This window comes from Mirounga leonina, unplaced genomic scaffold (assembly GCF_011800145.1).
Source record: "Mirounga leonina isolate KUSES-001 unplaced genomic scaffold, KU_Mleo_1.0 Mir_126, whole genome shotgun sequence".
Classification (NCBI taxonomy): domain Eukaryota; kingdom Metazoa; phylum Chordata; class Mammalia; order Carnivora; family Phocidae; genus Mirounga; species Mirounga leonina.
Genome location: NW_023270314.1, coordinates 33,119,803 through 33,134,308, shown reverse-complemented (window position 1 = coordinate 33,134,308; position 14,506 = coordinate 33,119,803). Strand labels below are relative to the sequence as shown.

Genomic DNA, 14,506 nt, shown 5'->3' with positions numbered 1-14,506 from the left:
TCATAAATCATTTATATATTAGCTTGTAATGTCTAAATATAAAAAGGGGACATGTTCAAAACATGTTACTGAGAAATATTATCTATGCTCAAAAGATTAGAAATCAACTATCTAGAAAATGTCAAAGAGACTTCACAAGATTAATGCCAAAGTCTTTGTTGTTCCTGTGATTATATAGGAACTAAAATGGTTTTCTCAAACTACTGAAAGGTGACAGAAAAATTTTGGTATCTAAATGAATATTAACAATGCCTATATATCCTACATAAATAGGATCATCGTCGAGAACAGAGATATTGTAGAATACTGAGAATATGTGGTTATAAAACATTTAAAAATCTATTTCCAGAGATTCTTAAACATTCTCAAGCATTATGTCTGGGAAAAGAGAATTACCATAGAAACATGTCCATTTTAATATAGATGCATAAAGAAAAACATGGCATATTACCATTTCACATTGAGTTTATTTTAGATTTAACATTCTAACTTCATTCAATATAACACACTCACAAGTCTCTTATGATCGCATCAGTATATTATCTACTTAAATTTTTCCTAGGTTTTACATTTCAAACCTGCAAGTCCCATTTGTATCTCCAAAATTACTTTCATACCATCATATATCTTGGTCCATGTTCTTTTTGGTGAGACATGAAATCCACCTACATAAAGGAGGAAGATGCTGCAATTATGCAAAAAACTATTCTAGCACAGGGACTCAGGATGCCACTCCTCTCTTGCCAGGTTATAATGGAATAGATTCTACTGGTTTAGGCTTTCTAGAAAGATCAACCGGCAGAATTATTGTGTTGTCAAGTACCATCCTCATTATCCAATTCTTGGATAATTACAACCTATTAAGGTCCCAGTATTGAGTCCTCAATATTATAAATCATATGGTTACTGAAATCAGAGAGGACCCCCGTTTTACATTCCGACCATCTATTTAGTACATTCATCTCTTCACTGCAAACTTCTTGTACACAGGGATTGTGCCTGATTTATCCACTGCACAATGCCTAACATGTAGGGGATGCTCATCTTTGGGAGAGTCAATGAATGTACTATAGAAAGATAGAGTAACAAATAAATGGAAACATTAGTTCACTACTTACTAATAAGGTATGTGAAACTATGATAAATTAGGAATAAAATAGATTTCCAGCTTTTTACTATGGTTATGTATAACTTTTCCAAATTTAAGAAAACAACTTATTACTATAAATAGTTTTACTGAGTTCTACACTCCACAAAGAATTGACAGTTTCTTGAAACCATTGCCCCACACATTACCATCCTCCCTGGCTACTCCTGGCCTTATGAGCAACAGAGGCAGTAACAAGTTTCTTCCCGAGTACATTTCATCCTCAGTGAGAGCTACAGTGGAAGGAGCCTCCCAACCCAAGTTCAGACCTTCAATGTTTTTTTGTTACACAAAACTGTGAAGGTGACAAACTGCAGATTTACTGGGTGTATGCTGCTACCACATGCTCATTGCTAAAAGCGCTTGTTTGTTGCATTCCATCGTATCATATTAGAGATTTAGTATAGTGCCTATGTATATACATTTTAAAAAGAAACACTTTGGGGAAAGCACTAGAATCTAGAAGATTCAAGTATCAAGCTTTCACTTTTTTAAATGAATTTTCTCATTTTTGGAGGAAAAAAACAATCCTTAATGGAAAAAAATATGCTCTTTAATTCTCTGGGATCATCATTAACCCAGAACACAATGGAATACACATTTTCATACCAAACATGATTGCATTCTAGGTAGAGAATAAAAGCATTTAGGAAAATGAATCAGCTAAATGAGACTTAATGGGAAAATTAAGAAATTATTATAAATTTACTTAAAGAGCATTTGCTAGAACTGTTTGATTACATATGTAATGTTCCTTAGTATATATGAGAGAGAAGAGAAAAATAAAACTTTTACTCACCTTTTAGTACATGTGCTGCCGAAGCAAGCACTCTACTCACCTTTTAAAGACTATCTTGGTCATGAGCTTTTACCTTACCAATAAATAAGTTTACATCATAGATTTTTATTGTTTATAAAATATAAATTTTTCTAGTATTTAAAATTGATATCTAAACAATAGATCTTATGTTTTTAAACACGAATGTTAGTTTCTAATGGATTTAAAATATAACAATAGCTTAAATACTCAAATTATGAAAACATACACTATTCAGCAATTAAATGTTTAATAAGAAATTAATAGTTTGTTAATTTAAGAAAAACAGCACCAAGAGAAAAGAGGGATTCATTACAATACAGGATCTGTTCAGGGACTTAAAACATTTTAGGTATTGATCGAAGTAGTAAAAATACAACATACATATGAATTATGCAAAGCACAAAGCCACAACACATGTCATTAATAAACAAGGGTTAAAATACAAACATTTCACATTGACTAATCACAAAAATACAGTCATTAAGTTAACAGACATAGGTTAAGTTTTATTTCCTTAATCATGCTTATAAATTATTACAATACAAGATTTTCCACAAGATGGAGAAAATTTAAATGCATATTTACAACTTTCTTCCTAGTTACATTTTAATGATTTAACGCTTTATAATTCTGCTTTAAAATGAAATGTTTGAGATTTCATGTTGTTCATATATGTATATGTATACATACACACACACATTGTAATTTTCTAACCTAGTGAGTAGGATCTGCTGAAATTAAAGTTACCCTTGAAAGAATATTAATCTGATATGTTAATAAGAGGTATTCTGAAGTTTGGCTAATATGTAGCAACACAAAGAGGTAAAAGGTTATATCTAGTTTTAACAACAACAAAAAAAACTTCAGCTCCCTTAAACCCTTTTAATATAAAAGGCTAATTTAAGGAATAAAATTCTTCATATAATAAAAGAAATCCAGGCACTTTAATATATATGTACTTTATACCTATAAAAAGTGAATAAATAAGTTTGCAAAAACTCTGATATAAACATTGTGATTTTTAAAATTTCACCTTCAATTTATGAAAAAAAAAAGACATTACAGTTTCTCACTAGTGCAAAGACTGAATTATTCAATGAGCTCCTTTCGGAACAGGCACATAGTAAACAATGAAGACTTGTGTACTTCTGTGTTACTATTTTGTAACTGCGGTCATTTTCTTGGTTATTGGTTTTTGTCAGATTGAAAAAGTTATCTATACACAGAACTTTACTGAACATTCAGGTTCTTTTCACTTACAATATCATTTACATATAAAGAGCATGACACGAATATATTCGAATATAGTACTAGATACCTTCCAACACCATATATAAACATCGTGTGACACTGTATACCTCAAAGTTACACAATGTTACACACCAAGTATATCTCAAAACTGGAAAAAAAAATTGTCTAAATACCCTAGTGAATATGTGGAGAAGGCTGATAAACCTTGTAACATGTTTTAAAATATCAAAAACATCTAAAAATGACCCCAAATGAATATTTGTAATTCTAATAGTCTATAACTTTAAGTACATTTTATGCTAAATTTAAAAAGCATCATGTTTATTAAATAAGCGGTCAGCAAACTTTTCCCGAAAGGGCGAAATAGTAAATATTTCAGACTTTAAGGGCCAGTCTCTATTGCAATAACTGTAGTATCAAAAGCAGCCATAGATAATACCTTAAAAAAAAATGTGTTCCCATGAAACTTAGTTACAAAAAAAAGCAATGGGCCAGATTTGGTCCATGGGCCATAGTCTGCTGACCCCTGAAATAGAAAATATGATTGAAACAATTTTAGGTATTTTGATACCTAGCACAAATGTTTAATGCTTTGCGAATTAATGAATTGATGAATGAGTAAGAAAATAAAACTTCTGTGCTCAGAAACAAATGCCATTACAATTTAATCCTCTAATTAACTGGTCAGGAGCTTGCTTTCCTAATTGGGACAAAACTCCAAGAAAGCAACCCATAGCCTTATTAAGAACTAGGCTTGCAAACTACAGCCAAAAAAATGAAAGACAATGTAACAGATCTAGTAAAGAAAAAGTGAATTTTCAGTGTAAGATGGCTACCAAAAAAGGGTATCTTTTTATAGTTGAGTTCCTACTCAAATCTCTCCAACTAGGCTATAAACTCCACAGGAGTAAGAAATAGGTCTTTTTTTTTTTTTTAATTTCTGTAGCACAGTGCCTAGGATATAGATGGTCAATATTTTATTAATAAGTGAATGCTTTCTATGGCAAAATATGTTTTTTGTTAGTTCCAACAAAGTGATGTAGCAATTTAGGATCCTCCTATGAAGTTACAATTTCCTTTTGTTTTATATCAGTCACACTGACTATAGAGATGCATTTCAGCCTGAACTAGAACTTGACTTACTCATCAAACAGCAGGAGTCTGAAACTTAGGTCTACATCACAGTGTAAAGCTTTGACTTGGGAAAAGCAAACCAAGTGCAGGCATCAGGTTTGGTTGTAAAGAGTTATAATTATTTTCCAAATAAAGAACTGTATAACTTTATAAATTATAGATAGACATCTGTTTTTCACCTGGAAAAAGTGTACTTGGTTGTTTAGGATTTAAAATGTCAAAAGTGACCAACATGCTAATGTCAACACATTTATATAGTAATTATTCTTCAAAGCCTGGATATTTGAAATATACTAAATTAATCAGTCATGAACAATACTTAATGAATTTTGTCTATGGCTCCAAAAAAATAAATTAAAACATCCCCAAAACAGAGTAACTCCACACAGTGAAGAAATACTCATATAAATTACTATACAAATATTTTTCCATGATGTATGTAACAAACTGTAAACAACTCACTTTAAATTTCTCTTTTAATATTTTCACATTTCCAAACAAGATACTAAGTTTAACAATGATAAAAAAAAAAAAAGTTTTAAAGAATGTGACTTGCTTTTGGATCAGTTACTAGACATTGACAGACAAAAGCCATACAGTTATACACTTAAACAAGACACAGCCTTAATTTGCCATTGTAACAAGCACAATGTTAACATTATATACAAATGCGTATAGTCAAACATTTACAATTAGAGGACAAGCCAAAGATGTACTGGAGAAAATATATCCATTAGAATAGTGCTATGGTTCAATATTACTTATAAAAAATAAATACATATAAAACTATTATTTATAGTACAGTACTTGAAATTGAATGGATTCTTCTTCCAAACTACCAAATTCAATACCACGAGCCAAGATGGCCAGTAATCTGCTTAAAGTAAAAAAATCGGAAGATACAGTGTGTACCACAATTTACAAACAAGCGATTAAAGGGGGCACAGTAAAACAAAACAAAACAGGCAAAAATAATACTACTATCGTACCGATTTCCATGGTCCCCGATGCCATGTCACCTCATCAGGGCAAGCATGCACATGACATTGTACCACACTAGGTGGCTTGTTTAAGATTTCACAGTTTTGCTCTTGTGACATTTGGCCATTGGGAAATTGACATATTACGAATCTTGACTTTATTCCTCCTCCACATGTTTGTGTACACTAAAAATAAGAAAATTCAAAACTATGTGGTTTTAAAGACAGTATTATATTGCTTTATTCAATGTCTAATACATAAGTATTAATGCTAAAATTTTCTTCCTGGGTAAAAAAGTTTTAGTTCTATTATTAAAAAAAAAAATACTACACAAAATTTTGAGAATTAGTACCATGTTTCAGTAAGATACCAAGGATCTGTAAGATAGACAAGTCAAATAAAATGGATTTACTTAAGTAATAAGTATTAACTCCCTAATTTATGATAACCTATCAATAGATTCCTGGGTATTCACGAAAGCTAGTAAGATAGACCTAAATTGATAAACAGGGAAAAATGTTCAGTATGTGTTACATGAAAGCGGTGGGTGGCAAAGCAGCCTATGTAATATGAATCTGTTTGTGGAATCCACACAAGACCAAAGTCTGGAAGGAAATGTATCAAATGTTAAAAGTTCTTACCTCTTCATAATTTTTCCTATCATTTCAATTTTTACAATGAGTTTGCCTAACCTCAGGAGTAAAAATGTCATTTCCATTTTGGAAACTGTAAAAGAACATTTTTAAAATGGACTTGGTATTTAATAGCACCTGGTCAGAAGTGTATCTTTACGCAAGGATTTCCAAATGCTCTATGAGAAAATATATACTAAAAATCATTAAACAAAAATATTTGACTAAATTAGTTGATTTTATTCATCCAAAGCCAGTATAAATCTTTCTTGTTCTTTCTCATGCACAATATAGGTGGAATTAGTATTCATGAGAACTACTTTAAAAATTATCTTCATATCCCCAGTGTCTAGAAGAATGCCAGGACATGAAGTGCTCGATAATTGACAACTATCTGCTTAGAAAATTCACCACATGAATGGCTCAGTAATAGGATATCAGCATGGCTATATATTAATCTAATTTTCTATCTTTATATCAACCAAATTTTCTAAGAAAACAATAATATACTAATTTTAGAGAGACATTACGGGTTCACAGACATATTGGCTAGCATATTAGATTCTGTTAAAAAATCTGGAGTACTTCCTATCACACAGGAGTGATTTATACCAAGACGGTCTATTAAAAGAACAAGATTTTCCTAAAAATAAACCTTTCTGTGTAGTATCATGAAGTAAGATTATCCCACAGTAACAGTGTGAAGTACTTAACTTTCAGTCTTCAGAGATTCATCATCTCCACAAGTTTAGAAAACATCAGGACTTACTTCTCCCCAGCTTCCGTAGCTCCACCGCGGACAAGGACCTGAGTCACAATGCTTGGCCTCTGGGGGCCTGGAGGCTGCATCGCAGTAACTGGCACTCTGTCCATTTTCATCCTGGCAGACCACAACCCTGTGCTGAACACCTCCAGCACAGCTTCTAGAGCACTGACGAGGATAAAACAAACTGTGGATGCCACATCATGCAATTACATAGTGTGTGTGTGGGGGGAATCAGTGTTTGGACTCAAATGCAAACTCCCCCTGCTAAAATTCCCCTCACTGGAATAATCTGAGTTGAAAAATCTGCCAAAAACAGGAGTGTATTAGAATTTGTCAACGAAAGGGGAAATAGTAAAGGTTGCAAGAGCCAATTCAGCCCCGTCCTAAGTGTTAAGTAGAAAGGAAGCAAAAAAAGATGAAGTCACTTAACTTTGATATTGTTTTTGTCTCAACTTTTATGCAAAATAAGAGCTACAATTGTACCTTTGTAGTTTCATGGTTTTACACCCGCCTACTGCACTATTACAGTAATTTCTAGGTTGTTTTTTTTTTTTAATAAACATTTGCAGTCTTAACCTCTTAAAAAATTCTTTTTTTTATTATAATGGACTCTAATCAGATTGTTTTTAAGTGCATTCCTCTGTAATCATAATATCACATTAGTGTATAGTTCAATAAGAACTCTGGGGACTTGTCATCTGCATCAAAAATCGCTTAATCCTTTTAAGATTTAAACTGTTGATCTTCAGATAAATTTAGCATTAAAAGTATTTGATGTCATTACATACATATCTGTTAAAAGGCTATAATATAACAAAATTACAGAATTAATATAACTCAATGAAGATCACTTACTGATCCCCATGGTCCTGTTCTCCATTGGTTTCCTCTGATAGACGGATGGACCCCCTTATTTTGATGATCTTCTGGTTTGTGAGTTAATGGAAAATTCCTGCCTGGAAAATGGCTCGGCTGCTCAGAGGAACTTGGAAAGTGACTGTACATGGGTGGGCAGGCTGCCAGGTTACATTCTTGTTCTATCAAAGGGCGAACTGCAGGGTCACAGTAATTCTCATTAATTGGCTGATGGTAGTTGATGCATAAAACTTGTCGCGTTGTTTTCCCATGGCCACAGGAAGCTGAACACTGATCACAAATTTAGCCAACATTTATAATGTAATAAGTTATATTATTATACTAAATATCAATTATATTTAAACTTTTTAGTTTTATTATTTTTTTTCTCATAAAAATACTTACAGGTGACCAATTCCCAGTTTGCCACTCCCCACAAGGGTTAAAACAGACAGATACTTCAGCAGGTCGGGGTAAATGGCCACAATAGGATTCATCTGCTATTCTATCATAAGCATCACGACAACTTACATAGCGTGCTTGATTACCTCGTCCACAAGACACAGAGCACTTAAAAAAAAAAAAAAAGGATTAAACCAAAGTGTTACACAGTACCTCTCTCAGGTAGCTTTTGCTCAGATTTCTAAAACATGAAGTTTCTTGAAAAAAGATTTTAAATGATATCACTTGGTTTCACTTTTGAGTCAAATAAAGACAGGGCAATGAATACCCCACTCAGTTTGGATCCTACATTTGCAATGAGAATAAGATTCAGGAAACATTTTATGAGACAATCTTATTTTAAATAACTTTAAACATCTAACAGGGTCGATATGATCCCATAATTAAGATATTCAGAGAATACCTGAAGTTTACTAATATAGCTTCTATATAAGATTAAAACAAAGCATATACTCCAAATAAAGGCTGATAAAAAGCCTAATTTCATGTCTGCTTTGCATAACCACTTGTGAGATAAATATTATCATCCACATTTTGTAGATGAGAAAACAAACCTAGAAAACTTCAATTTCTTGCCCACAGACACAGAGCTCTGGGTAAGAGCAGGATAGAGCAGCATTTAGCCACTAAATTATCTATTTCTGAACCCTACATCACTTCTACTCCATTAAGTTACCTGAGAATGAATGCATAACATTAATTTGGCTAAACTGAAGCAACCATTATTGATGTGTAAAAGCCTCCATAATACAAAAACTGTATTTTTTTTTTAAGATATTTATTTATTTGGGAGAGACAACACTAGTGGGGGGATGTGTGGGCAGAGGGAGAGGAAGAGGGCCAAGCAGGCTCCCCATTGAGTTGGGGAGCCCAATGCGGGCTCCATCCCGGGATCCCGAGACCATGACCTGAGCCGAAGTCAGACACCTAACCAACTGAACCACCCAGGTGCCCCCAAACACTGTACTTCTTAAAGGAATTCACTTACTGGGGTCCAAGAACCATGTCGCCATTGGGCTATCTTTCCTATGGGAACAGCTGACAATGAAGTGGCCCCAATTTTAGGGATAACTGGGCAAGGTATGACTATACAGTCCTGTTCAAAAGAAAAATGTATCTCAAAACATCAATGAATTCACTCTGATTTCTATTAAAATCTTCATTCTTCCACATGTCTAATTCAAGAATAGCTGCAGAATTACAAATTAATAATGTAAAAGTTTAAATTTTTCAGAAGTACAAAGTACTGTCAAGGGCTACAAGCGGATAGTACAAATCTGAATCCTAAGGTTTGGATCATTCTATCCGGTGGTTGAAAAGAAAAAGAGCAATAGTCCTTCAAAAATACCACTAAGCTGAAATATCCTGAGGTGCACACAGAACACTACCCGCAGGAAGTACAACATGCCGTATTCACAATAGATACTATCCTTCTGCAGTGTGAAGGATGAAAACATCTACGTTAAATGAGTGATTCAATGGCAGATAAAGACTAAAAAAGTTAATAAAGCTATAAAGCTGGAAACACTTTTAAAAAGATAAATTCTCCAACACACATGTGCACAAACATGTTTGCAAGGGATATTAGTAGGACAAATACGTATGAAATAAGTTTAACACATTCATCCTCCTGTAACAAAACTTTTTGTTTATAATCCACGAAGAAGTGTCCTTTACCTGCCTGTCACTTGGGCGGCTGGCTCCATGGCAGACCCCGTCATCTAACACTGCACTGAGCAGCTCATTGACACATTTAACAGCACGTATCTGATACCCACGTCCACATGTGGCCGTGCACTGGAACAATACAAGCCCGTATCCAACACCGTTACTCAAAAATTGTACAAGCCTAATTTTCTTAATACAGTTAACATACTTTCAGATCTTTTCATTAGTTCTTTACATCGGATCCCATACCAAATTAGCAAATGTAATCAATATACATTTATTCCAAGGTAGACAGATAATAGTGACGTTAAAATGGACAAGTGTTATCGTAGCCTTAAAAAGTTATGTAAAAATGTCAATAGAGCCTTGATATTTTGGGGGCAGAGTTAATGTAATTTAGGGGGACTAAATACTTTTTCAAAATCTACCTGGTGTATGTATGTCTTTTAACATGCTAAATAAATTTCAAAGAGATGAAGAAGGAAGAGCATAAAGTTAAATGGAAGATGAGACAAGGTTTCCCATCCACAGTGGCAACCTCCATGGGTTAACAGGCTGTCCATCTTCATCCAGCCTGACCACTACTCATCCTGCAAATTCCTAGCTGCCTGTTTGGCAAAACTTCTAAAACAATGCCTACTCTAAATGCAGTAAAGCTCATTTAGACACAGAGCATGAAAATATTTATAGTTTAAACAAAGCTGAAGAATATATTTGCAGCATTTTGGTTAATAAGTGAGTTCAAAAGCAAAGCTGAACTATTTACCACAGCAAAATTAGCAGCACTGATAAAATTGTATAGATGAGAGGTTACATTTCAAAGATATTTTCCCAAAAAACCAACCCAAATTTAGCTGCCTCCATTAAGAGAGTGAACACACCGCAATTCTGGTGCTATTCTATAAAGATGAATTAAATCAGGAAAACCATTCTCATACTCACAGAACCCCACGGTCCTACTTGCCAGGAAGCACATGTATGAAGCTCACATGGTCTCAGAGATTCAGGTTTGGTACTTGGATTACAGAGACCATCACTCAAGTGATCTTCATTCAGCTGACACCACACTTGCCGCTGTTTTGTTCCTTTTCCACATGTAACAAGACACTGAAAGAACACAAATGATCATTATTTTTAATTAGTCAATATAAATGCCTAAAAAAATGACACAATGATCAAGTCACACATTAAAATGCACATGAAAGACCATTCCTAATGACATTTTCCCTTCAGTCCTCCAGAGATATTCACCAGGTAAGATCAGCCACCCCAAATTTGCTGCTCAAATCCCAGTGCAGCATCCATTTGTCCTAGAAACAAAGGTACAAAACTAACCTTAAGTATATATCTCAGGCTACTGTGGACACTGGGACTTTATGAAAATGGTTAGTGATTAAACACCAATCAATGTTATTGTTAGCCAGACAGAATAATTTAAGAACAAACCATTAATTTGTTATTGCCTTGATAATAGTTATTTACAAAGCAAGAACAGATTACTTTTGACTTCTTTAAAGCCTTAAATTGCAAAGCTTTCCTACAAAATATTGTAACAGTTCTTAGCCTCATCTGTTCAATGTTACCTCACTCCACTCACTAGTAGCCCAACTGGGACAGGAAAATTCATTGCAATTCTCGGTTGTCACTCGGGGAATATCTTGGCATTCTCTGTTAGCAAGATGGTGGCCAAAGTTATTTATACAGTAAGATTCTCGAGACCTTTCCCCTCCTCCACAACTCCTGGAACACTGATTAAAAGGACAAAAACAAAAACCAGTGGTGACAAATGAAAAAAATAACATTTTAACAAAAATATAGAGTAACAAATATTTAACAAAAGGGGGGGGGCAACTTTTCTTAAGCAATACTGGTTATTTGTACCTGAGACCATTCTGAATAATGCCACCTTGTTAAGACACAGTCACCATGGCAGGGTTCTCGTGTGGGAGGTTTAAGTTGGTCACCACAGTAGTGGTCATCTACTGGAACAGTTTGTCCTTTATGAATGGAATACTTCATGCAGTGGACGTCCAAGGACCTATATCCTTGACCACAGTGGGATGAACATTCACTTTTGCCAATGACGTGCCACCTAGAAAAAAGGATGTTATTACACTTAGGGATGCCAATTAATGCGATTTAAAAATACGGATTCAGAGAAATTCATGCATAGGATTCAATTTTGCAAAGACTGACAAGCCACCTGAAAATACTTGATATATCATTAGATGAAAAATTCTGACATAGCCCAAACTTTCATTTTTATAGATGAGAAAATGATGCTCAGAGATATGTGTTCACGTAATATAAATGCTTGACTTATGTTAGAAATCATTCCCCCCACCGACAAAATAAAATTTAACTTGCTCTCCAAACATAAAAATGCAGGTGGTCTGGTTAAAGCTGGAGATACGGAGGCAGCACTGTACCTTGTGACTGCACTCTGGCATCTGGTGGTGCCTTTGGAGGTAGATCCAAGGAACCCCAAGCTTTCCCAAAAGCCTTTGAAAACAACTGCGTAGATCAAGGTTACCTAGTTACTTAGTGGCAGATTTAGGACTGAATATATCTGACTCATAATCAGGTAGTATCTCTCTATGCAACCACACTAAAGTATTTCATTATCAGGAAATATCTGGGAATCTGTATCAATAAGACCAAGCCTTTAAAAGTTGGCAAAACTAGGTTTTTATAGACCCTATCACATTTTCTCATTCTTGTAACCCATTTTTTTTCTGCAAGTAAAAATCTGCTAATTTTAGCCAAATTATCCCAATTATAGTCTAGCAATCTATCAAACAATATGAGTGCAACAGTATAACAGAGCATAGAATTCACAGTTTGTTTCAATTCCCAATAGCATCTGGAGGATTTCATTGTGCTTCACTCCACGGCAATAATTGGATGAGATTTATTCAAGCAGCTCTTCCACTATGCCTTCAAACAACATAAATATATAAAAGTGATCTTCCTTGCTGAATGAGAGGTTCTGGCCATCCCTGGATGCTAATGGTCACTCACTAGATGGGGTTGTTCTTAGCTTTTCTCTAAGACCCCCCACATGACCCCCACCAAAAGAGAGGAAATTTAGAAGTGGATACTTCCCTGCCCATAATCTAGGATCATGTTTCTTAATGTTTAATGGACAAGATATTGATAAGATCAAGAAACCAATCTACTGATTCTTCAATCCTTAAACTTTTAAAAGTTTATTGGTTCATAAGTTCAAAGGGAATTATACAATCATTCCACAAAATTTGTTTCAGATCTTTAAACCATGGATTTTAAGATTAGAGTTTACCCATATATTTTACAAATTTCTTTCCATTTCTTACACAAAATTTTGAGGCCTATATACTGGTATTCATCAAATACTATGAACAAACATTCAAATCAGTTGCCAAGTCTCATAATAAATTAGTGAGCCTGAAATTTTATACCAGCAGGGACACAGGATAGACATTAATTACATATCCATCTGAGCAGGCTCTGTACTAGATGCTTTATATCTTATCTCACTTATTAATTTTAACCTGGTTACATTATACATACACTGGTTACATTACACATTTTTCTTTTACCTTAGTTCACAGTCTGTATTGCACCTTTCAGTCACAAACAATGGAAGTGGTAACTGGTCACATCTTTGATCAGACACTACCACGTGATCACTCTTCCGAATGCAGGTAATTTTTCTTCTGTGAAGACCTTGGCCAAAGTCAAATGAAAATTAAACGGAAAGTTCTTTTAAGTAGATGTTCTAGAATTATTTAATTCTGCTAATAGCCTAAAGGATTCAGCTAAGAAAGCAAAAAAATTCCAACACAGGATACAGGATAGACTAGCATATTAATTTAGTCAGGAATGACTTTCTGGAGTAAACAAGCTGAATCCTGAAAGATTGAGGAGTTTACTTAGTAAAGAGATACAAGGAGGGTGGGCCAGATAAGGAATAGAAAGAGATTCATTAGAGCTGGCTGGACTGGGTAGTGGAGAGCTGTGGTCAGGGTTGGCACTGATGCTCTGTAGTACATTATGGGTTCCCTATTATTTGCTTCCCTTTTCCTCATTAGAGAATTGCATGTCTCCACTTGCTACAATGTTACTATAACTTCCCGTGAGAGGAATATACTTCCCTGTTCATTGACTTTGGGCTTACGCCAACCAACTGCAAAAGGATGTGACTCTTTCCACTTCTAAGCAGAAGCTTTAAAAGCTACTATATACTTCTGCCCAGCTCACTTTCCCTTTCCCCTGTCTCTAAAACAGCCTTTCCAGATGGGGTTGATCTTTCAGCCTGGAATCATGAACGGAAAAGACACAGATATTAAAAAGATCATTGGTTATTAGGTTCGAGGGGGCATGGAGGGAGGGATTTTTAGGGCAGTGAAAGTATTCTGCATGATACTGTAATAGTAGATATGTGCAATTAAATATTTGTCAAAACCCGTAGGATGTATAACACAAAGAGTGAACCCTAATGTAAACTATGGACTGTAGTTAATAATGCATCAAGTGTAACAAATGTGCCTCACTAATTTAAGATGTTAAAAGGGGAACGGGAGGGGGGGAGGTAAAAAAGAGAATGTGTGTGTTTTCTGTACCTTCTCAATTTTTCTATAAGCCCAAAACTGCTCTAAAAAATAGTCTTAATTTTTTTAAATGATATGGATGCAGATACCAAACTTGGAAGAGTCATAGCCAATTAGCAGCTAAAACATAGTAGGACAAAGAATAAACGTTGGTCTTTCAAAGCCATTGAGATTTGCTGGTTGGTTGTATGCAGCATA

The 14,506-nt window shown here is 34.5% G+C and overlaps 1 protein-coding gene across 1 annotated transcript in view; it reads right to left on the bottom strand.

Moving 5' to 3' along the window:
- Nucleotides 1–14,506, bottom strand: part of ADAMTS20 (ADAM metallopeptidase with thrombospondin type 1 motif 20) — a 169,808-nt gene that overhangs the window by 73,097 nt on the left and 82,205 nt on the right. The window contains exons 19-28 of the mRNA XM_035002841.1: nt 13,298–13,424; nt 11,598–11,808; nt 11,300–11,464; nt 10,659–10,823; nt 9,726–9,845; nt 9,037–9,144; nt 7,992–8,156; nt 7,587–7,877; nt 6,735–6,896; nt 5,342–5,518 (exon numbers count right to left, since the gene is read on the bottom strand). Of these exons, the coding sequence (XP_034858732.1) occupies nt 5,342–5,518; nt 6,735–6,896; nt 7,587–7,877; nt 7,992–8,156; nt 9,037–9,144; nt 9,726–9,845; nt 10,659–10,823; nt 11,300–11,464; nt 11,598–11,808; nt 13,298–13,424 (1,691 nt within the window). The remainder of the gene's footprint in view (nt 1–5,341; nt 5,519–6,734; nt 6,897–7,586; nt 7,878–7,991; nt 8,157–9,036; nt 9,145–9,725; nt 9,846–10,658; nt 10,824–11,299; nt 11,465–11,597; nt 11,809–13,297; nt 13,425–14,506) is intronic.